General features: G+C 66.6%; 1 protein-coding gene across 4 annotated transcripts in view; it reads left to right on the top strand.

The window, feature by feature from the left end:
* SMTN (smoothelin) overlaps positions 1-22,283 on the top strand; it is a 52,833-nt gene that overhangs the window by 12,646 nt on the left and 17,904 nt on the right. For 3 of the 4 annotated variants that reach the window (XM_039504411.1, XM_039504408.1, XM_039504409.1), the window contains exons 3-13: positions 3,501-3,661; positions 4,083-4,176; positions 5,615-5,693; positions 5,794-5,891; positions 7,053-7,146; positions 7,650-7,987; positions 8,748-8,814; positions 11,515-11,616; positions 11,974-12,630; positions 13,398-13,486; positions 20,705-20,863. In XM_039504411.1, the coding sequence (XP_039360345.1) occupies positions 3,501-3,661; positions 4,083-4,176; positions 5,615-5,693; positions 5,794-5,891; positions 7,053-7,146; positions 7,650-7,987; positions 8,748-8,814; positions 11,515-11,616; positions 11,974-12,630; positions 13,398-13,486; positions 20,705-20,863 (1,938 nt within the window). The remainder of the gene's footprint in view (positions 1-3,500; positions 3,662-4,082; positions 4,177-5,614; positions 5,694-5,793; positions 5,892-7,052; positions 7,147-7,649; positions 7,988-8,747; positions 8,815-11,514; positions 11,617-11,973; positions 12,631-13,397; positions 13,487-20,704; positions 20,864-22,283) is intronic. The other variant, XM_039504410.1, reaches the window with a different exon arrangement.

Below are 22,283 nucleotides of genomic sequence, written 5' to 3'. Positions count from 1 at the left end.
GCTCTCCCTCCCACCCGGCACTACGGGCTCTGGATAGCTGTGGGCCGTTTGTGCAGCCGTTCCGGGCCAGGTGTTTGGGATTCAGGCAAGGACTAGCAGCTCCACCTCATGCTTCAGCATCTAGGAAGCAGAATCTGGCGCAGCTCTGAGCCACCCTGCTGGCTGGTCTCCCCACCCCCCGGTGTGCCTGCCAGCTCCCCAACCTGGTGCATCAGAGCCGCTCCCTAGGGACTCCACCATTGAGCGCCCTAGTGGTGGGGAGGGGTGTCACGGAGTCCCTGGGTGATGCTCTGGAGCTGCTCCCCACAAAGCCAGGCAGGACTTTGGGGAGCCTCCTCTCCCCTGGAGCAGACTGTCCCCAGGGCAAGAAGCTCACACGGCTTCACCTCCTGGGTCTCTCCTTGGAGCATTCAGCATGTGCCCCTCCGTGCGCTTCCCACAGCGAGTCCACCCAGGCGGGGTCCTGGGGAAGCCAGAGGGTCCTGCACCCCCACTTCGCAGTCAGACGTGACTCTCAGCCAGCCAGTAAAACAGAGGTTTATTAGATGACAGGAACATGGTCTAAACCAGAGCTTGTAGGTACAGAGAACGGGACCTCTCAGCCGGGTCCATTCTGGGGCCCAGCGAGCCAGACAATCCCGTCTGCCCTCACTTCCGGTCCCCAGCCAGTTCCAAACTGAAACCCCCTCCAGCCCCTCCTTCCTGGCCTTTGTCTTTTTCCCCCCCGGGCCAGGAGGTCACCTGATCTCTTTGTTCACCTTTAGCTATTCCCATGCCGGGGGGAAGGGCCCCAGCCATTTGTTCCCAGGAGACAGAGTATCGGCCATTTATGCACTCTGGAGACTTAAGAAATGCAGAGGGGAAACTGAGGCACCCACCCAGTATTCAGAGGAAACATTAAGAACAGTCCCACTTTGTCACCAGGGGGTCTGGGGCAGGCAATGTTTACTCCACTGTGGGTGCCTGAGCTTCCAGAGGCACCAAAGGGCACTGGCTTCTTGGGGGCAGGGTCCAGCTGGCCTGGCACCTCCCGGAATGACGCTTCATGGCAAGGTGCGCTCTGGCTGTGGAAACGGGGCAGCTGGGGGCTGACCCAACCCACACCATGGTCCCACCAGTGTCGCACGTGGGCTGGATCCGGCTCGCTGCTGAAATCCGGGCCCAACCTGCCGCTGCTTTGTCCAGGCTGGAAGTAGGAACCAGGGCAGGAGCTGCCAGGAGGGAAGTGGGGACTGGGGGGAGCCTGGGGCCATCGCCTCCTGGGCTGGCACCTGGGGGATTCACCCTCTGTTGAGTGGTTGTGGCATGTGGCGAGTGGGGCCTCCCCCCGGGGGGTTTATGGAGTGGTGTCCCTAGCTGGCTGTTGGGGGGCTGATGGGGAAGGGGCCCAGGCTACAGATGGCTGGAGATGTTAATTCCACCCTAGCCCAGTCCCCCAAGAAACAGACAAAGGCTGGGGCTGCCGGGATGGGAGCCGCCTGCCCCCAGGGGGCGGGGGGATGCGGGTTCACTTCCTGCGCTGGGGGTCTTTCCCCTTGGGCCTGGTCAGTGGGCTGCAGGGTTTGTTTGGCTCCACGTGCTCAGGGGGAGGGGAGGCGGAAGCAGGAGCCCAGGCTGGGGCTGGCACCGCTGCTCCCACCCCTCAAAGGCTCCATCTCCAACAGCAGCTGGTTTGGGTCAAATAGTTTATTTTTAACAAATTCCATGAGAAGTAGCTGCTGGAGCCAGTGGCTCCTTCAGCACTGACATGCTGCAGTCAGAGAGGTGCTCCGGCTTGTGTGGGGCCCAGCTGGCTGTGCTGCCCTTGCTTCCTGGGGTCTCCTGGGTCCCCACCCCTTGGGGCTGGGGGTCTCTGGGCTCCCCTCTCCCGCTAGGCCTGGGCCTGGCTTCCTGCACCTGGCCTGGCCGTGGGGTCCCTGGCTGGTCCCTGGGGATGAGTCCCTGTGCAGAGCAAGGCAGGAGCGCTGGGCCCACGTGGAACCTGCGGTGCCCTGCGTCCTGCATGGCTGGCGCTGCCCATGGCAGCACTCTGCAGACCTGTCTGAGCAGCCTTCCCCAGAGCGGCAGCAGGGTGTCCCGTGTGGTGGGCTGGCTGAGGGGGTCCTGTTTTGCCCAGGGTTTGGAGGGTTGCTGGAGCTGAGGTCTCTGAGCTGCCCCAGGATGCTCTGTGCTGCTGGGAGCCCAGGTTCTTCACAGCCACCCCCGCCAGCTCCAACCACTCCCGAATCTGCAGTGTTCCCTGTCCCGTCCACTACCGAAGGTGCTGCCCCTCCCCTCCCATGGGCCTACCTGCTGGACTGGCATGTGCCAGTGCTCGCTGGGCTGGGCACTGCTGGGCGTGCCGTCAGAGCTCGTCTTGTGGCAGGTCAGTGCGGTGGCTGCAAACAGCGTCTGACCAGGCTCCTCTGGCTCATGGAGCAGGGGGCCCTGTTTGCTCCAGGCAAGGGGGAGCTGCTTCTCCCCAGGGCCCTCCCTTGGGGCGCCCAGTCGCTGATGGGAGCCTGTGCCCAGTGCTTGGTCACTGCACTGTGCCCCCTGCTCCCCCATTCTCTGGGCAGCCCAGTGTGGCTCCCCCGCCTTGGCTGTGTGTATGTGGGGGGGACAATGGCTGGACATGGCTCCCAGCCAGAGCCCTCCCGAAGGAAGGGACGTGGGGATCAGTGCTTACTGCGAGATGGGACGTCAGGAAACGGGGCCTCCCGTGCCCTGGCACGCTGCCCTCGCCACTCTGGCGTCTCCCTCCAGCTGCTGCAGCACCCAGGCTAGGGGAGGGAGGGGTATGGGGGGGCAGGGCTGCGGTGGTCAGAGGGAGTTGCATTGGTGCAGTGGGGGTGCCTGTCCACCCCATCCCATCCCCGTTTCTGCAGGCTCCCTTTGCCCCAAGCAGACTCAGCCATTGGGCCTTCCGTTTTCTTTCCCCTCCAACCACCACCCTGTGCCCCCCGGGACAGATCTCAGTGTCTCTGCAGAGGGGCCTGGCCTGGCCATGCCCTGGAGTTCCTCCCCGGGGCGTGCGGCATGATCTGAAGCTGGACAGTGTGGGCCCAAGTCTTGCCTCTGGCTCCTGCTCCCTGCCCGGGCTCTGCCAGCTGCAGTGTCGGGAAAGGCCCGTTGGCCGCCTCCTGCCCAGTCCCTGCTCTCTGTCCCTGTTGGCACGTGCAGCTGTGATGCTGCCTCTGAGAGCCCTGCCAGCCGTGCCGGTGCCCCCGCTGCGCAGGCGCCCTCTGCTTTGTGTGCTGGGGCCGGGGGGCTGTGTGCCAAGGGCACATGCTGCCTGGCGAGGAGAGGACAGTGCCCAGCAGTGTGTGCGGTGACGCTCCCGTGCAGCTAGCACAGTGGCACAAACAGCCCCTTTGTGCGGAGCGCAGGCGGGGGCGGCCCGGCGGGTGGGGCGCTCCGCAGGGGTGGCGCTCGCCGCAGCTCCCTTGGGAGAAGGGGGCTGGATAAATAACAGGCTCTATCCATCCCCGGTGACCTCCCTGCTCTGCTCTGCCCCTCAGCTGGAGGCCACGCTGGACCTCGCTGAGCGGCGCCAGATCCGCTCGGCCATCCGGGAGCTGCGGCGCCAGGAGCTGGAGCGGGACGAGGAGGCGCTGGCATCCAAGCGCTTCCGCTCGGAGCGCGGCAGCCACCGGCAGGAGAACAAGGAGAACTGGCTGGGGTGAGTGCGGGGCTGGGGCATGGGGTGTGCTGCCCACCCCGGCCCAATGGGCCTGGTTTATGGAGCAGAGTCTTTGCCCCTCCCAGCAGGGATGGCAGTGCCCTGGCAGGCAGGCCGGTGCTTGTTGCACGCTGCTCCCTGGATGCCTGTTCCTCCTGCCGGGTGGGCTGAGGCAGGCTGGGATGGCAGCCCCTGGACTGCAGACTTGCTCCGTGTCCCTGGTCCCCACAGAGAAGAAGCTACAGCTCGGCTTAGGGGAAGTGCCCCCATCATGCCGTCTTGGCCCCGCCCTGCCCGCACCCCCAGGAAGCTGAGCGTGCACTCGGATTTCTGGCACTGGGGGACAGCCCTGTTCCCCAGCCTGCACCAGGTGGGGCACTTCCCCCTGCCAGCAGCCCCTAGTCAGACTGTCTCTCTGCAGGTCTCAGCGGCTGGAGGAGGAGCAGCAGAAATCCCTGGCACTGCTCTCCGGGAAGCTCGACTCCATCACAGATGTGGAGGAGCTGACGGCTCTGGTGAGTTGCCCTCCAGGGTGTGGGCTGCTGGCTGCCCTCTGGGGGAGGGATTGACCCCGCTCTGGCTCCATTCCAGGAGGAAGGGCTGCGCTCTGCCCTGGGTGTGGGGTGGGGAGGATCTGGTGCCAGCCAGGGTGCCTGCTGCCTTCCAGCTCGGCTCACGCCACTCCCTCTCCTTTCCTGTGATCAGAGCAGCCAAGCACAAGATGGGGAGCTAGGACTCCTGGGTTCTGTTCCCAGCTGTGCCCCTTACTCGCTGTGTGACCTTGGGCAGGCCATGTCCTTGACCCTCTCTGTGCCTCAGTTTCCCCTCGGTAAAACAGGCCGGGGTACGGGTCCATTGCTGTACCCTTGCTACTGCTCGCACGCTCTGGTTGAGGGTCCCCTGGTCTCGTCAGCACCCTCCCCCATCTGCTCGCTCTCCTCCGCTCCCCCAGCTGCCATGTCCCATCACCTTCCGCTCCCTCTGTCTGAGCAGCGTGCAGGGGAGCGGTGGCCAGGCAGTGCCTGAGCAGCGCCGTCAGGCTGCTGGCAAGGCGCAGAGAGATGGGCGGGCATGGAGCCCCTGGTGCCAGGAGCAGGGTGGGTACTTGCCGTAGTGCCTATGGAGCAGTTGAGATTGGGACCTCTTGTGACCCAGGCCTACCACTGCCCCAGCCCTTGCCTCTGGGCATGGCTGGGGCAGAGCTGTGCGTATGGCAGCGCGGGGCAGAGCCGGCTGTCGACTGGCACGCTCTGGGGTCTCCCCCTTGAGGCCTAGGGCTGAAGGAGCAGGGCAGTGGAGGGTGTCCCGCCAAGGGGACCTGGGTCTAGGGCTGCAGGGTCCTGGTGGATGGGCGGTGGGGAGGACGCAGGCGGTTTGGTCTCCCGCTGGCATGGGGGTGCGGGCGGGAGGAAGAGGCTGCCGGCTAGTTTGCCTGGCGTGTGAGCTCCTCCCCAGCAGGCGCTGCACCTCCCAGCCTTGCACCCAGTCGGCAGCGTTCAGTGAGAGCGCCTGGAGCACTGTTCCCCCGGGGCAGCGCCTGACCACCTAGCCGTGGGCAAACTGCGGCAAGGCGGGGCCATGCCTTCCCCAGGTACCCTGGGGAGTTTGTGGCAGAACTGTCACTAGAACCCAGGAGTCCTGGCTCCCAACCATCCACTATAACCCCTGCTCTGTGCTCCCTCCCTCCCTGGCCCTGGCATGGCAGGGCAAGCCTGGTGCCAATGCACGGAGCAGCGGCAGAGGGTCGGCTGGGAACCTGCGCTCTGCCTGGCGGCTCATAGGCCTGGACAGGTTTCTGGCGGCTGCTGAACCGGCCGGGCCCGTGTGGGAGTGGGCTGCAGCCGAGCCTGGGTGGGCTGGACCTGGCGCTGGGGGCGCTCCCTCCCCCATTGTGCCAGGGGCCTGGGGTGGCTGTGGAGCTGAGAGTCCATGTCGTGTCCCTTTCTGCCGCAGCTGCGAGGAGCCGGCGAGTATGAGGAGCGCAAGCTGATCCGGGCTGCCATCCGCAAGCTGCGGGCCAACGAGATTGAGGGTACCCCCCCCCCTGCTCCCCTGGCTCCTTGCGCAGGCCTAGCCTGGCACTGCCCCGGGCCAGCTACTCATTAACCGGCTCCTTCCTCCCTCCCTTCCAGCTGCAGCCTCGGCAGGGGGATCCCACAGCAGCCGGAAAGGGGACAATGAACCACTGGCCTCCAAGGGGAAGGAGAGCGCGGACGGGGGCAGCTCTGTGGTGAGCGGGGCAGGGGGGAGCTCGCCGGTGAGGTGTGTGTGTGTGGGGGGGGCTCTGCAGGAACTGGGAGGCCTGGGACAGAGGGTTAGTGTAGGGCTCTGCAGTGAGCCAGGGATGCTGCACTTGGGGGCAGTCTCCCACCACGTGCCCAATATGCTGTCACTGGGTGCCATTCCTCCCTGGGACCCCACAGCCCCATGGGTAATCACCACGGTGCCACCCTGCCATCCCTGAGCCCTGGGGGGTGGGTTTCCCACAGCCGCTCTGGGCAGCGACGTGGGCAGGGGATCTGTGCCAGGGGGACCTTGAGGCTTTTCCTGAAAGCAGGGGGGGAGACTAGCCGAGCCTGATGTCTCCTCTGCCTGGCCAGGGCTTGTGGGACGCTGCGGGATGGTGCCTGGGCCTGCGGGCAGTAGCCTGAGAGCTGCTGGGGCCTGGGGGGAGCTCTCTTCCCGCAGGATAAGGGCAGCCGGGGCAGGGCCAGCCTTGCCAAGTGGCCTGCCCGTGTACCCTCCCTGCCCAGGTACCCACCCCTGCTGGTCCTGCCTTGCATACCCAGCCCCCCGCCAGCCCCCACAGAGCCCTCGAGATCAGCCTCCTGGGGCTCTTCCGTTCTCGCCCCTCCCTGCCCCCTTGAGAGAAGGGCTGACTGGCTGGCTTGGGGAGTGGGAGCTGGCCTGAGCCCTTTTTCCGTCACCCTGGGGGCTTCCAGCCACTTCCTCCCTGGGCTGGATTCGAACCCGCCCCCGGAGGAGCATGGCAAGCTGCTGAGGGCTTGCTCCAGGCTCCTGGGGAGATATGTGAGGGGGTGGCCTGTACATCCCGGTCCCCGGGGCAGGCTGGGCAGTGAGGAGCACTGAGCTCTCCCCAGGGGAAGCCCATGTCCCCCTTTGGGCTCGGGGCCGGCCAGGTTCTCCGCATCTCTGCCTCCATTCAGGTGTCGCGCAGCCCACAGGCTGGCCACTGCCGGCCCCAGGCCCCACCGCGGGTGACTTGGGAGCTCTCCGGAGGGAGGGTCAAAGCAGAGTTAATGTAAACGCCCAGTGCTGGGGGGTGGGCAAGGACAGCCCGGCCAGGGGCCCGCAGCTGGGTGCTCCCTGTCGGGGGGCTGGCAGCCGGGCTGGCTGACCTGGCACTCACGCCCCTGTCCCCTGGGCACAGCTAGAGGACCTGGAGGAGCGGGAGCGCATCCGGGCTCAGATCCGGGAGCTACGCAGTGAGCAGAGGGGAGAGCCCCAGAAACCGGATGCCCAGGGTGAGTCCATGTAAATCCTGCCACCGGGGCTTGATTTCCATAGGCAAAGTCCTGCCCCGGAGCGCCGCGTCCGGCCCGTCCCACACCGGGGCAGAGCCTGGGGGCCCAGAGGGGAGGGCCCAGAGCCTTCTCCCCCACTGGTCGTGCAGGGGCAGTGGGACGGGGTGGGCGGGACCCCTCCATTCCTGCCCAATGGGGTCGTGGCCCGTAGGGGCTGCCTGCTCTCTCCCTGGCAGGGAGCATCGGACTGGGGCAGCCGCCCCTTTCCCAGGCTGCAGTGTGTGGTCGGGGCAGCACCCTGCTTGCTGCTGGGTCCTGAGCAGGGGTCTTGCCCTGCAGGGCTGGCCGTGGCAGTTGCTGTGCGGCAGGGAGCGGTGGGAGAGGGTTTGCCCCAGTGGGGGTCTCACTCGGGAGGGGCTGATGGGGCGGTTTAGCTGTGTGTGCGTGTGGGGGGGACTCTGGGGCGACCTTCCCCCATAAGAAGCTGGTTCTTTCTCCTGCAGACCCGGCCTCGGGGACCCTGCTGCTCCTGGACCCGCTGCATCCCCCGCGCTGCTCCTCGTCCTCGGAGCTGGAGCCGCAGCAGAGAGCCGAGCCCCCGGAGTGCAGCTCCCAGAGCCGGGAGCCCGGCCCAGGGGCAGAGCAGCCCTGCGCGAGCCCGACCAGCCCCTGCGCGCAGGAGGGGGACGGCGAGGGGCTCGGCCAGCCAGAGGCAGGGGGCAGTGGGGGGCCCAGCCAGGGCGAGCCAGAGCAGCAAGCGACACCTGCAACCACGGGCGACAGCTGCCCAGCGGAGGAGACTCACCAGAGGCTGCCCAGCAACGGGAGCCGGAGCAGCCAGGTAACGGGACAGCTGCCCCTCCCGGGGGGCCTGACGGGGGGTGCTCAGGAACGGGCCGTGGCTGCCCTGTCTGCTGGGCCGGCGGGAGGAGGGCTGCGCCCACGGGCTGTATGTGACAGGGCTGAGCCGGGCACTGCGCGTGCTGGCCGCTAGGACCCGCTTTCCAGGCCTGAAACGACGTGAGCGAAATGAGTCTGGGGCTTAACACATCCCCATTTATCAGCGACACAAAACTACCCTGCACCTTGCAAGATCCCACCTCGCCTCTCCAGGGTCCCAGAGTGGCATGGTAGGGGGCTGCAGGTCAGGAGTGGGGCGCATCAGCGGGGCTGGGGCTAGGGTGACCAGATGAGAGGGAGAAAATATCGGGACACATGGGGGTGGGGGGTGTCCACCAGTGGAGCAAAAAAAAAAAAGGCGAGTGCTGCCAGCGGGGCAGGGGAGCAGAGTGCTGCCGGCAGAGCCGGGGCGGGGAAGCAGAGTGCTGCTGGCGGGGTGGGCGGGGCAGAAGCAGAGTGCTGGGCGGGAGTGCTGCTGGCGGAGCAGCAAAAATAAAAAGAGCCGAGTGCTGCTGGTGGAATGAAATATCGGGACAAATTGCGTCCCGACCAAAGATCTGTGTGGTGGGATTGAGGGGGGTGGGTAGAGCCGGGGGAGGGGGGCCTGGCAGGCACTACCCAGCACCTCTCATCAGCACTATCTGGCACCTGTCAGGTTGAGGAGTTGCTGGGACTAACCCTCCCCCTCCCCCTTCCCCCAGGTCAGCGTCTGTGTCAAAAGCCAAGCGCCCGAGAAGCCGCCCAGCGCTGCCAACAAGACGCGAGCTGGTAAGACGCAGGCGCCGTGCCAGCCCCTCCCCCCAGCCATCCCCAGCTGTGCCTGGCCGGGGCCTTGTGGTCAGGGAGCCCCTGCCGGGAGTTGCACCAGTAGATGGTGCCCACTAGTGTATATGGGCTGTCTGCCTAGAGACCTTCCTGCACCAAGTGAGGGCTTCCTTGTATGCTGGGGCACTGAGGCTGCGAGCTTCTCCGCAGCAGTGCCCCCTCTCCAGGGACTCTTCACGCTTCTCCGCAGTAGCTCCGCGCTGGCCACGTTGACTTGTGCAAGTGGCGGGACCCCTCTCTGGAGGTGTTTTGCAGACGTCCAGCAATGCTTCTGCTGGGGGTGCTTGTGTGGGGGAGCTCCCCTGTGTCAGTCTCCTCCTTGGGGCTGCGAGCTTCCCCACAGCAGTGCCCCTTCCAGTGTGGCTGTGCTGTGAACTGCCTTGTTTGGGGCTGCTGCATTTCCCCCCCCCCCAACCCCTTCCCCCGCAATGGTGCTTCCCTCTGGGCCGGCTGCAGAGTCGGCTCGGACCTCCTTGCGGTGGTGCCACCCTCCAGGTGGATGGCGTGGGTGGGCGGAGCTGTGGGCTTTCTTGCAGCAGTGCCACGCTCCAACGTAGGTCAGTGGGTGGCACTGTGGGCTCCGAGCTCAGTGCTGCCCTCTGCGGGAGGCGGCGTGGCCTTGCTGGCGCTCCTGGCCAGCCTGTGTCCTCGGCTCCGGTCTGGCTGTTTGAAGGAATTGAGCCTTCTGTGACCAACCTCTGGGCTCCTGGCCGGGCAGAGCTGGGTCTGTGCTCCAGCTGGGGGATGTGCACCCCCCCTCCACCGCCCCCCCTGGGATGGGACAAGCTTCCCAGGCAAAATCAAGACCACTCCTGGCAGAGAGCGAAGGCAGGGGGCACAAACATGGCGGTGCCTTGGGAGACTGGTGCAGGTCTGCGTGGGGGTCCTGGAGGGGGTGCCCCCTGCGTCCCTGTGACCCCTCCCTGACCCTGCTCATCAGCTGCTGATGTGGGAGCGGGGCCGGGCTGGTGCTACTGACATCCCCTGCCTGCTCGCTGGGCTGCTGCAGGGCCATGAAAGGGAATCCGTGTGTGCAGCAAACTCCGGCCTTTTACATTCTTTAGCCCAATAAGGCGGGCGGCTCGGCACCGCTCTGCTCTCCTGGCCCTCCACCCCGCTCTGCTGGCTGGAGGCATCTCAGCAGGGGAGCTGGGCTCCCAGCTCGGGGGACCGCCCCACGCTTCGACTCGTACCATGGGCCTGCTGCGCCAGGCAGCTCCGGAGCCTCCCCGCCATTGCCGACTGCTGCGGCTTGGGGAGCTGCAGGAAATAGCTGAGGGCCTGGGCAGCCCCCCTGACTCAGCCTGCCAGGATCTCTGCTAGGCCGGGGAGGGGCTGAGTCGGGAGTTCCCTGCGGGACAGGCTCTCGGGTTCCCGCTCCCAGGCGGAGCAGGGTTCGTTGTGCGTAGCCCTTCTCCAGTACCCCCCTGGTGGGGATCGTCTCTGTGACAGCCCCCCTGAGCTTCCTGCACCGGGGCGTGAGGGGGGGAATAAGGCCCAGCAGGTGCTGCCCCCAGGCACTGAGCAAGGCCGGGTGAGATTGGCAGCGGGAGGGGCAGGGAGGAGGCCTGGAGACCTACAGCTCTGGGGTCTGCCCAGAGCCGGGACCGGCACTGCCCCATGCATCACTCCAGGCCCCTCTCCATGGCCAAGAGGGTCCCCCTGTGGAAGTGGGTCAAGCCCCCAGGCCCCCCAACAGCCGTCAGAGGGTGACTGCTTGGCTGGGCCGGGGCCTGCAGAGGCGGGCTCAGCGTCCCGCTGAGAGAGCCTGGCTCTTGCGTGGTGCTCGCGTCCCTGCCTAGAGCGGGGGGCCTGGGGATGACCGTGCCAGGCCGTGTGTGGAGCAGGAGCTGCACAGGGCGCACTGCGGCGGCTGCGATCGCCCCTCTGGGAAGGGGGACGTCTCCCGCAGCCCCCAGGGCAGCCCCTCCCCTCAGCTCTCACCGCTGGGCTGTGCCCTGGCAGCATCGCCCGCTGGGCTGAGCCTGGAGCTCACCTGCTGACTAGCCCCGGCTGTGTGGTGGGGTCGGTCGTAGCGGAGGGCCTGGGGGCGCTGGCGGCACAGGACTGTTCTCTGTGCTCATGGAGGGTCAGGGATCCTGGTTCGGCCCAGTGTAACCCCTGGGACCAGGTTCCCAGGGCGGACGCTCATGGCTACCGCTGCAGGTGGGCTTTCCCCGGGCAGTGCCCCGCACTGGCCCTCAGCACGGAGGGCTCGTTGGAGGCCCAGGCAGAGGGGGCACGAATGCAGCCCGTGCAAGGGGGCTGGTTCTGCAGCAAGCCCTGCATTCCTCGGGCACCTCTGCAGGAAGTTGGTCAGGTTCCCCCAGCCTGGCAGTGCCCTTGGAGGGGGGACGGGCGGAACGTGGGCCCTGTCCCTGAGTCTGCCCCTCCTGGGGACTCCAGAGCTGGGGGGCAGGGCTGCAGTCTGGTGCCCTCTGCTGGCTGTGGGCTGGGTACCCGCAGGGCGCCAGGCTCTGTGACGGGGGGCTCGGCTGCCCTGGCCATGGGGTGGGCTGCGGGTTGCTGTGCCCGGAGGTGATGCCTGGCGCTGCTGTTCTAACGGGGCTCTCCTGGGCTGTGCTGTCTGCATCTCTGAAAATGCTACCTTGGTCTGGTCCTTGCCAACCGCTGTGGCTGCAGCGCCCACCCAGGATGTGCCAGGAACCCCTGCCCGCCAGGATCTCCGCCGCTACGCCCACATGCCGTCTGCGCCGTTCTCCCCGCTCCCGGCCCGCAGCACAGGTAACGCCCCCTCCCCTTGCCCCCTGGCCTGTGCTCTGCCCCATATCCTTCCCGGGAGGGGCTCTCTGTGATGCTGCCGCTCTAGGGATGCGGTTTGGCAGGGCCCCGGCCCTGCTTGCCAGCCACCCTTTGGGGCAGGGCACCTGTCCCGGGGGCATGAGAGCTGGGGCAAGGCTGCCTCTCTGCTCCCCCTTCTGGGGTAATGGGCCGGCAGGGTCCTCCTGAAACCTGACTGAGCTGGGGGTGGGGATGCCATGTGGCCCCTCCTGGGCAAAGCGCACCGGTGCCAGTCAGGCTCTGTGCCCACAGGCGGGCGAATGGCTCGAGTCCTCACTCGGCTCCTGTCTCCCCTTCCAGAGCCCACGCGGGAGCAGCCCTTCCAGAGAGCCAACTCGGTGCGGGAGCGCGTCCGCAAGTTCACCTCGGACTCCCTGGCCCAGCCTGCTCCCAGGTCCTGCAGCCAGAAGTGGGAGAGCCCTGGCAAAGGCTCCTGGGCCCTGCAGCAGCAGCTCCTGCGCCCCCAGGGTGCCCAGCGCACAGCAGACTTACCCAGCGGTCCCCGGTGCGGACTCAGCCCGGCGCCTCCGGGCCATGCTGCCCTCCGGGGAGCCAAGGAGGGCTCGGGGGGCCCCCCAGCCAGCAGCCGTGCGGAGCGCCGCACCTCCTCCTCCGAGGCAGAGGCTGCGATGGCCGGGGGCCCAGCCTGCCCTAAAGAGGAGGGCAGCTCTGTGGGGAGGAGCCAGGCTGGCCAATCGCAGGGCGGCCGGCTGACGTCCCCCCAGAGGCCCATTGAAAACGCCGTGGGAAGCTCGTCCTGCACAGAGGAGCCTGGCACCCAGTACGCTGCCTCTCTGCCCAGCCGCCCGGCCCGGCCCCAGCCTCCTGCCTGCGGCACCAAGGCCAGCGCCAGGGACGAGGACACCATGAAAACGCTCTTCACCATCGAGATCAAGGATGGCAGGGCCCAGCCCGTCAGCAGCCGCATCGTGGGCGCGCCGGGCAGCCAGCGGGCAGGTAGGTTCCACGGCTGCCATGGCGGCAGGGCTGAGCTGCCGACGTGCGGGTCTCCCGGCTCTGCTCCTGGGAGCAAAGTGCAGCCGCTCCTGAGCATCCCCTGGTGGGGCTGGCTCTGCAGCCCTGGCCCCCGCCCGGCTACCACGCTAGGATGCCTTTGAGCAGCCGCCCCATGGTTCCCCCTCTCCCCAGGGCAGATCAGTGGGGCTCACGGGAAATCAGCAGAGCCTCGACCTGCTCTTGGAGCTGGGCTGTATGGCCCCAGGGCTGGCTGCTCCCTCTCCCAGCCAGGGGAGGCTCGGCTCCAGCCGAAGGGCTGTGGGACACTCCCCGGGCATTGGGTCCTCACCCCCAGGAGGGGATCCCTCCCAGTCCTGCCTCAGAGCTGGGAAGCGCCTCAGCTTGCTGTGGGTGCCTGGGGGCCTCAGTCCCTCACTGTGGAGCAGGCAGGTCCCCTGCTGGGGAATCTGGGTTTCCTAGGGGGAATCCCTGTGTGTCTGGCCCCTCCCTGTGCAGAGGCCAGCTGTGCCATCAGCAGGAGTGGGCTTTGCTCTGCATGGTGAGCCCTGGCGCTGGGGAAATGGGCTCTGAGAGGGTAGGGGGCTGTGTCCTCTAGGGCTCGGCAGTTGGGGGGGTCGGGTCTGAGCCCTGGGTGGCTCCGTGGGGTGCTGGTGTGAGTGTTGGGGCGGGGGGACGTGCTGAGCTAGCCGCGGCCGATGCTGGCTGGCCCCAGCTGGCTCTCAAGCTCTCGTGCCTTCCCTTCCTAGAGCTGACCCTGGGGCTGCGGAGCTCCCCCATCCGGATCAGCAGCAGCAGCACCGCTAGCGGCACCGGCAGGGTCAGCACAGCCAGCAAGGTGAGCCTCCCACCACCGCGGGCCTGGGTGCACACGAGGGCTCTGCTGCCCCTGCAGGCGTCTGAATCCTGCCGTGCCGCATGCTATGCCCCCACCTGGGCACCTCGCGCCCGGTGCAGGCTGTCCCCGAGGGCGGGCGCTTTGCCAGCACAAGGGAAGGATGCTTCAGCCCTTGAGCCGGCAGGTGCAGGAGTTTGCCAGCCCTGGCTGGCTGGGTCTGGGGGGGCACAGAGCAGGTGCCAGGCTGTGCGAAGCGGGTCGGGAGGGAAGCAAGTCCCTGGGCCTCCACTGGTTCTGCTGTGAAACCAGATCCAGCCCCGGCCTGTCTATGGGCCCCGCGGCTCCCTGCTGGGATTGGGCCAGGCCTGTCCCCAGCCCCCCAGGGTGTTTGCCGAGTCGGCCGGGGGGGGGGGGGCCTCGCAACTTTGCCCAGCAGCGCCTGGTGGGGAGCTGTCGCAGCTGCCCCCCCTGGTGGCCAGGTCCGAGCAGTGTTACTCCAGGAGCTCTGTGATGGTATGATCTGTGTCAGGGGTGGCAGCCCCCTCCCCCCACACCCTCTGGGGATCCTGGCCTCACTCTGGGGACCTCACTCACCCCATGAGCCACGGGACAGGACCCCAGAGCCCTCCCAGAGTGCGGGGTGGTACCTCTGCCCCAGACCCTGCTGGGCACAGCAAGGAACCGCCTGGGCCAGCCCCTGCCCATCATGGCTCCAGAGTGGGATTCTTGGAAGGACTGGAAAACGTGCCCTTCTCCCCTGCCTTCCTTCTCCGAGGGGGTCAGAGCTGGCTGGCGTCGGGGAGTGGCCACCTAGCCCCTAGGCGGCTGCTTGGAGCTGGGAGTCCTGCGTGTGGCCAGGCGTGCACCGGGGGGAGGTGTGTGTACCAGGGGAGGGGATGGTGGGTGTGTGTGTGTGTGTGTGTGTGCGCGTGGGGGGTGGCCCTTGGAGCTGAGCCAGTGAAGGGAACGCTGCAGGGGAGGCAGGCGTGTGCAGCTGGACATGTCCCCAGGGCGGGGGGCAGGCGCGTGTGGCCAGGCGTGTGCCCCCAAGGGGGAGGGGAGGGGAGGGGGTGGGCGCGTGTGGCCAGGCCCTGAGCTGGCCAGGCATGGTTGGCACTCTTGGCCATGTAGGGTAATGCAGAGCACTCAGGCGTGTTGCAGTGTTTAGGAAAAACAAAGGCGTCGGGGCCAGGCTGCAGTGTTGTTAGGGGCCCAGCGGCTGTGGGGCCCAGGATGGCACCGGGCCTGGCACGTGCCCTGTGGGTGGCTCCCCCTTGTGGCACAGGTCTCTGCATCTCCCCTTCCCCAGGAGATGCAGCACCAGAGTCATGTCCCATACGGCTCCTGGAGCTGGCGGAAGGGGCTGAGCCGGCCTGTCCCTCCGCAGGGTACATGAGGCACCTCTGGCCGAGTCTGCTGCTCGGCCGCTCTGTGTCCACGTCCCGGCAGGGGCCACACTCGGGGCGGGGGGGGGGCGCTCCCTGTAGGAGCAGCCACATGGGCTTCAGCCTAGCCGCCACCCCGCAGCCCTGGTGCTCCTGAGCCCTACTCTGAGGGAGCAGTGGGGGTCTGTGGGTTGGGATTGAGGGGCATCCGCAGGGAAGATTGGGGGAGGAGGGCAGCACCTCCGCGGGAGCCGTGCGCTCGGCAGGGACAGCTCTTGCTGGGTGTGTGGGGGGGTGGCTTCTCCCGCACTAATGAGCTAACACGGCCCCGTGGCCTGGCTGCCGTGCGGGCTCGCCCGTCAGCTCTCATTAAGGTATTAGCATGGAGGGCACGGAGCTGGGTCTGCCCAGTGGGAGAGCGCAGCTGCCAGGTGGGCGCCGAGCTGTCCGCAGGGGAGAGGGGCAGGAGGAGCAGCCCACGACCTCCGCCAGGTACAGGCGGCCAAGGGCATGGAGTGCGCTGTGGGGCTGGCAGGTGCTTGGGCGGGGGGCCAAGGGGACCGTGCTCTCAGGTGCCCATGCGGAGGGTGAGCAGTGTGGCTGCTGGGGGGGTGCTTTATTCCAGGGGCCCCTGCGGAGAGCGCTGCGAGCTCCTGGGCCCTAGAGGGGGCAGGCTGAGGGTGGGTGCTTCACTCCTGCTGCCGCTCGCTGCCTGGGAACCTGATCCGCCTGCCTGATGCTTTATTTACCAGCCCTGCCAGGTGCTCCCGGGAGCTCAGCGCCCCCCGGGCGAGCTGGTGTCGGAGCAGAGTCAGCCGGGGGGCTGGAGCTGCCTGCTCAGAGCCCCCGCTGGGGCGGCAGCAGCTGGCGGGGAGTGGCCTGTGAGGCAGAGAGGTTTGGCGCCGGGGGGGGGGGGCGCGGAAACAGCGTCCCTGCCAACGCTGGCACTGGGTTGTGTGCACCGAGGCCATGGGGAGGGAGGCCCAGGGTGAAGATGGCGACCCCCTGAGGACCCCAAGCTGGGGTGGGCTGTGTCTGTTACCCCACCCCAGAGGAAATCCTGCCCCTATGGCCCATGGAGGGTAGGGGGGCCTGGCCTGGGCCGGCAGACACCTCCTGTCTGTGCGTTGTGCGCTCTCTGCCCCCAGGCTGGGCAGCGCCGGCCCAGAGCCTAGGTGGAGGCCTCCCCTCCTGCGGGTGAGATCCATGCACGGGGCGATGATGAAGGGGTGAGGGGCTGGCACTGTCAGGGCGCAGGATGGGAGCTGGGTGCACTGCCTGGATGGGCATGGGTGGCGCTGGGAGGCTGCCCCTCCCCAAAGGAACTGCAGGGCTGTGTGCTGAGGGCCCTGCCTCCCCCTCCTTAGGGTGTGGGGAGGGGACACTAGTGCTGGCCTGTGGGAGCTGGGGTGCAGGGGGTGGCACAGCTGGGGCTGGTCTGGGGGAGTCACAGACAGATTGTAGGGGCTGGGCTGGGGAGGTGGGGGTGTACTGGGAGAGTGGAATGGGGGCTGGGGGTAGAGTGGTGAGGTGGGGGGGCAGCATGGCAGGGGCTGGGGGAGTGTGGTGGGGGGGCAGCATGGCAGGGGCTGGGCTGGGGGAGGTGGGGGGTGTACTGGGGGAGCAGCATGGCGGGGGCTGGGGGAGTGTGGTGGGGTGGCATGGCGGGGGCTGGGGGAAGTGGGGGGTGTACTGAGGGAGCAGCATGGTGGGGGCTGGATGTGTGTCGTGGGGGGGGCGACCTGGCGGGGGCTGGGCTGCTCTGTCCACACCCCTTTCTACCCAGCCCTGCTTTGGCTGACCCCTTCCCCCATTTGCTGAGGGTGAGCCCCCGGGGGGGGGGCAGCTCAGGGGGAGCCCAGGGTGTGCGTGGGGGTGGGGAGGCAGGTGGCTTGCACACGGAGCATGTCCTAGTGCCTCCCCCGCTGGCTTGGCCACCTGGCTCGAGTCCATCACTGCCCGGCCTGCGCTGGGAACTGTCCCAAGTTCAGCACCTCCCCCCCCCCCCGGCTCCTGTGTCAGCCCCTCTGCCAGGCCCCGGCCTGTGCGATAAGAATAGCTGGGCTGAACACAAAGCCTTGCTGGTGGCGCCCAGCCCCGGGGAGGGGCACCGCCCAAGAGCCCCTATAAAGGGCTGGGAGCTTGCAGAGCCCACCGCCCGGAGCTGGCAGCGAGAGGGGCTTGGCCACACGGCGTCTCGCCCCGGGAGCCTGCGGCGTGGCAGCGAGGGGCCCTGTCGTGCCCGTGTCCCATCCCCAGCCAGCACCATGCCGGGGGTGCACCTCCCCAGCCTGGACAATGCCTGGGAGGCGACGGTGGAGGAGATCCAGCTGGACCTCCAGGCCTTCCAGCTGGCCACCGAGAGGCGCCTGGAGGAGGCGCTACAGCAGCTGCAGCCCCTGGCCAGTGCCCTCAACGACTTGAAGGAGGAGCACCTGGTGCTGCGGGGGGAGCAGGCTCGCCTCGGCCGGCAGCTGGAGGTGCTCACGCTCTGGCTGGGAGCCCGGGATCTGCAGGAGAAGGACCCCAGCACCCTCTTCCTGGAGGCACAAGATCCCTGTGCCCACTTTGCGGGCACCGAGGAGCCCAGCAGCCCCGTGGCCCATCCGCCCACCTTCTCCAGCACCCGCAGGCCGTCGTCTGTGCACCTCTCCAGGAGCAACAGCTTCGTGAGTGTGCGGGCTCCGGGCAGGGGAAGGCGGGGGGGCAGCCCCACTTCCCCGAGAGCCCCTCCCACGGGCAGCGTTGGCTGGCTGTGTCTTGGGTCCCTTCTTCCCTCCAAGGGGGAAGGAGGCAGGGGTGGGCAGATGTTGCTGGGCAGAAGCCCTGGCCTGCCCCTGCTGGCTGGTCTGAAAATCTACTCTGGGTGCCCAGTGCCGGCACCTTGCATACCCTTCCCCGGGCTGGGGCTGGGGCCAGGGCAGGCGGCCCTGGGCGAGGCCCCTGTCAGCCCTTCCCCAAGCCTTGGCCCCGGGCAAAGGGAAACTGTTCCTGCAGTGGGGGAGCCCTAGCTGGCGCCAGCTGCTGCTGGGCCAGGCAGGCGCATTTTCACGGGGGATTAGCTGGGACTGGGGCAGGAGATTACAGCTGGGGGTTGCTGGGGGAGACCTGTGCCAGCCGAGGCTCCGATCACCCGGAGCCAATCCAGGCCGCCTGCCTTGCATTGCTGACATGCCGTCTGGAGCAGCCTGTTGTGCTGGGCGTTGCTGCCTGCCCGCGTTTGTTTGCAGGGACAGCTGGCCTGAGGTCTCCTTACCCCAGCTCCGAGCCCAGCCAGGGAGCTGCGCCCTCCCGCGGGTGCTGGGGCACTATGGGCATGTCAGAGCTCCTCGCTGCGTCGCTGTGAGGTGGATCTCCCCTGGCTGCTGGGCAGGGGGGGCGTGGGCCGCCTGGATCGGTGTGGCCCTGCAGGGATAGTCTGCCTGAGCACCGGGGCTAGTCGGGCTGCTGTGCACACAGCCCAGTGGGCCCGGCTGACAACAGGCATTAGCCCTGCCCTAGGCTTGGTTCCTCCCATCGCTGCCTGCCTACCACCAGCCCTGGTGGCCACAGAGGCCAGTTTCCTGCCAAGGGCGCTGGGCATCGGGTCGGCCCCTGCCCCAAGGGCTGCTGGGAGATCCCAACCCTTGGTCCCCTGGTGTTTTAGCCAGAGAGAACAGACCCCCAGCGAGCTGCTGGGCAGAGCGAGAGAGGCCACGCTGCCAGCCGTCACGCCCAGCACGCTAGAACCAGAGGGCAGCTGTGCTGTGTATGTTGGCCTGCCTTGCACTCCTGCCATGGGGGCACCCTGCTTCAATGGGGCTACTGCGAGCTGTCCCCTCTCAGCCCCTCAGTCCGCCAGCGCCAGGGGTGCCCGGGCCCTGCTGCTCTGCCAGGGGGTGCGAATGGAGCCAAGCAGGTGTGGTTTCAGCCCCCGTCCACAAGCCTTTGTGGTGCTATTTTGGGCCTGGCCGGCTGGCCAGGCTGCATTCGCTGGGGGTCGTGTTGACAAGGAGCCGGCACCATATGATTGTTCACAAGAGGCTGGGCTTGCCTCGTTGCCAGGGCAGCTCCTGATCCCCAGCACAGGATCCTCTTTCCGATAAGCCCCTTAATCCTCCTGGAAATCCTGTGCTGGAGCTAGAGGCGTGCCCTGACCTCTCCCGCTCCCCGGTGCCTGCTGCCCAGCCCACCTGCCTGCCCCGGGCAGCCCCCCTGCTCACTGGGCAGTGGGGCCCGCCTGCTGTGGGCAGCCATCGCTCACTGGGTGTAACTGGCCTGCCTGACGTGTATACTCACTGCTGGGGAGCTCGGGTGGGCTGCATGGACCCTCATGTCATGAAACCTGCCAGTAGCCCTGTCCCCGGCTCTTCCGTTCCCATTGCAGGGTTCTGTGCACCCTTTGAGGCGGAGAGCAGGAGTTGGGAGGGTAGGGAAGGAATCGCCCGCCTGCAGGAGCAGCACATGTCTGCCCCGGGCTCTGGTGGTGTGGGGTGATGGCCATGGTGTCATGGAGCCACAGGATCGAAGCTAGGGCCAGCTTTGGAACAGCATCTAGGAGGAACCCTTCCATGGGGCAGAGCCCCGGCGTCTCTCACTTCCTCCAGGGGAAGCCACACGGCTTCACCGCCTCCTTAGGCTGGACCTCTGGGTCTGCAGCCCCTCTGCTCCACCCGTGAGCTCTGGTCAGCGAGTCCCGCTGAGACAGCCGAGGGGGACTTGTCCGCTCTTGGGGGATGCATGCACCTCGTCCAGCTTGTGCGGAGACACTCGCAGCGTTGTCAAGCCAGTCGGGTTTATTAGTCACAGGATGTCCTTAGGGTAGCCCAGAGGAATGAGGGGTAAAGCATCGTCTGTTCTGGGTCACCCTGTGCCCCAGCCAAGCTGTAGTGAACTCTGGCTCTTGGTCCAAATTTCAGGTCAGAGCCCCTCAACTGCCACTAGCAGCCAACACTTGTCCCCCAGCTCACACCTCTCTGGACCCCTGTTTCTGAGCTGGGCAGCCCCCTTGCTGAGAGGTGGGGAAGTCCATGTGCCTTTGGTGTCAGCGTCTGGGTAATTGGATCTTCTGTTGTGTTCTCCGGAGCACCACTGAACTTGGATCTAAGGGCCAGACAGCTAGGCCACAGAGTGGCCTGCCCAGAGTGCAAACAGCCCTTTTCCACCTGCTGGTGACAGTCCAGCACATAGGGGAAACTGAGGCACAAACTCATGTCCTAAAAGTATTACAAAAAATTCCTGCTTTGTCACATGCGGCTCAATGGCAGAAGCCCAGGACTGGGAGGCAGGACTCCTGGGTTCTATTCCCTGCTCCTGCCCTGGCCTGCTGGGTGACCTCGGGTCAGTCACGTCCCCTCTGCGTGTGGAGATGGTCAGGGCTGCCCCCCAACAGAGCTCTACTTATGGAATGCTGGGGGGCTTAGCGGGAGGCGCTAGGGAAGGACTGGACTATTCAGCCTGTTGTGTGGCCGTAGAGGATTGGCAGATGGAGCCTCTGCTGGGCTCGCTGGTACGGCCTGGCTCGCTGGGTAGCGGGAGCAGGGCAGATGGTCAGGCAGTGGCATTGGCAGCTCAGTAGGTAGCGCTCCTCCCTCTCGTCAGCCCATAGCTAATACCCAGCCTGGCGCTGAGCTGCCCTTTGCTAGGGATGTAAAACCAAGTCGTTGGCTGGTCGTGGGCATGCGCCCGGCTCATCTGCCCAGGGCTGGGAGCTGGGGCTGATGGCCGGGGGCAGCGTCCGGAGCTGCTCTCCCTGTGGGGCTGGGGGTTGTGCTCGTGGGGTTTGCCCGGGCCCTCAGCAGAGCAGGGCGCTCTGGAGCTGGGAGGTTCTTGACCTCGGCCCCTCTTGTTGCAGATGGAGGCGGAGCTGGTGGAGCAGGCCCAGGTGCCGGTTCCTGAGCCGGAGCTGTCCAATGGGATGGAGAAGGCCCAGGCGAGGGAGCCAGAGAAGAGGAGCAAGCTGAGCGCTGAGGAGCTGAGCAGGATCGAGGAGGAGGAGGTGCTGGATAAGATGGTACGTTGGGCCTGTCTCCCTCTGCCCCTCACTGAGCTACCCCAGCCGGGCTGTGGCTTGGGTTTGAGGGGGCGGTGGGGTTTTGGGGGTGGCTGTGGGGCAGGATGGGGGTGAGGCCTGTCACGGAGTCCCCGGGGCGATGCTCTGGAACTGCTCCCCACCAAGCCAGTCAGGACTTTGGGGAGCCTCCTCTCCCTTGGAGCAGACTTGTTCAGGGCAAGAAGCTCACACGGCTTCACCTCCTGGGTCTCTCCTTGGAGCATTCAGTGTCCTCTGCCCCTCCGTGTGCTTCCCACAGCGAGCCCGCCCCAGCGGGGTCCTGGGGAAGCCACAGGGTCCTGCACCCCCACTTCACAGTCAGATGTGACTCTCAGCCAGCCAGTAACACAGAGGTTTATTCGATGACAGGAACAGGGTCTAAAACAGAGCTTGTAGGTACAGCGAACCGGACCCCTCGGCCGGGTCCATTCTGGGGGGCAGTGAGCCAGACCCCCACGTCTGCCCTCACTCCTCGTCCCCAGCCAGCTCCAGACTAACAACCCCCTCCAGCCCCTCCTCTGCTCAGCTCCTTTCCCGGGCCAGGAGGTCACCTGACCTCTTTGTCTCCAACACCTCAGTTGGCACCTTTGCAGAGGAGGGGCCCAGGCCATCAGTTGCTAGGAGACAGAGTGCCAGGCATTTAGGTGCACTGGCCCTTTGCTCTGCAGCAATCACACACCCTTATCCCACCACCTAGATACTTAAGAACTGCAGAGGGGACACTGAGGCACCAACACAGTATTCAGAGAAAACATTAAGACCATTCCCAGTTCGTCACATCTCTCTCCCCCGCCCCCTTCAAAACTGAGCGGGGTCACTTCAGCCAGTGACCTAGGGAAGTTCGAACCCACCAACGTTCCCAGGGATGCCCCAGCATCTCTCCCATTCCTTGGGGTGAGTTACACCAGGACAGTCCAGTCTCACGCCCTCCCTTAGGTCGGGGGTGCTCGATGGCACTCGCAGGCCGCATGTGGGAAGGTTTATGCGGCTCGAACCCTTTTGCCAGCCCAATACTCCTGGGGTTCAAACTGAGACGGGGTCTTCTCCCAGCGCCCTGGGCTGCGATTCGGGCTCTCTTGGTTAAGAGCCCCCATCTTGGCCTTGGCCAGCTCTGGGCTTGGGCAGCCGCTCCCCACCTTGTGGCCCAGATACAACACCTCTGCCGTCCCCATCCTGCACTTTCCAGCTGTTACCGTCAGTCCCACCTCCTTGGGGCAGCCCAGCCCCCTCTTCCCCTGGGACACCTGTTCCTCACAGGTCTGGCTAAAGATGCACGTTATCAGTGTCTGCCAGGGCCAAGTTCTCCATCCCCCTCAGCTTGTCTAGAATCTCCCCAGGCCTAGGCATGGGGTCAGCATCGGACACCGTGATGGCTTTAAGC

This window comes from Mauremys reevesii, linkage group 18, assembly GCF_016161935.1.
Source record: "Mauremys reevesii isolate NIE-2019 linkage group 18, ASM1616193v1, whole genome shotgun sequence".
NCBI classification, from domain to species: Eukaryota; Metazoa; Chordata; order Testudines; family Geoemydidae; genus Mauremys; species Mauremys reevesii.
The sequence above is the reverse complement of the archived record's forward strand: the minus strand, read 5'-3'. Positions and strand labels throughout refer to the sequence as shown.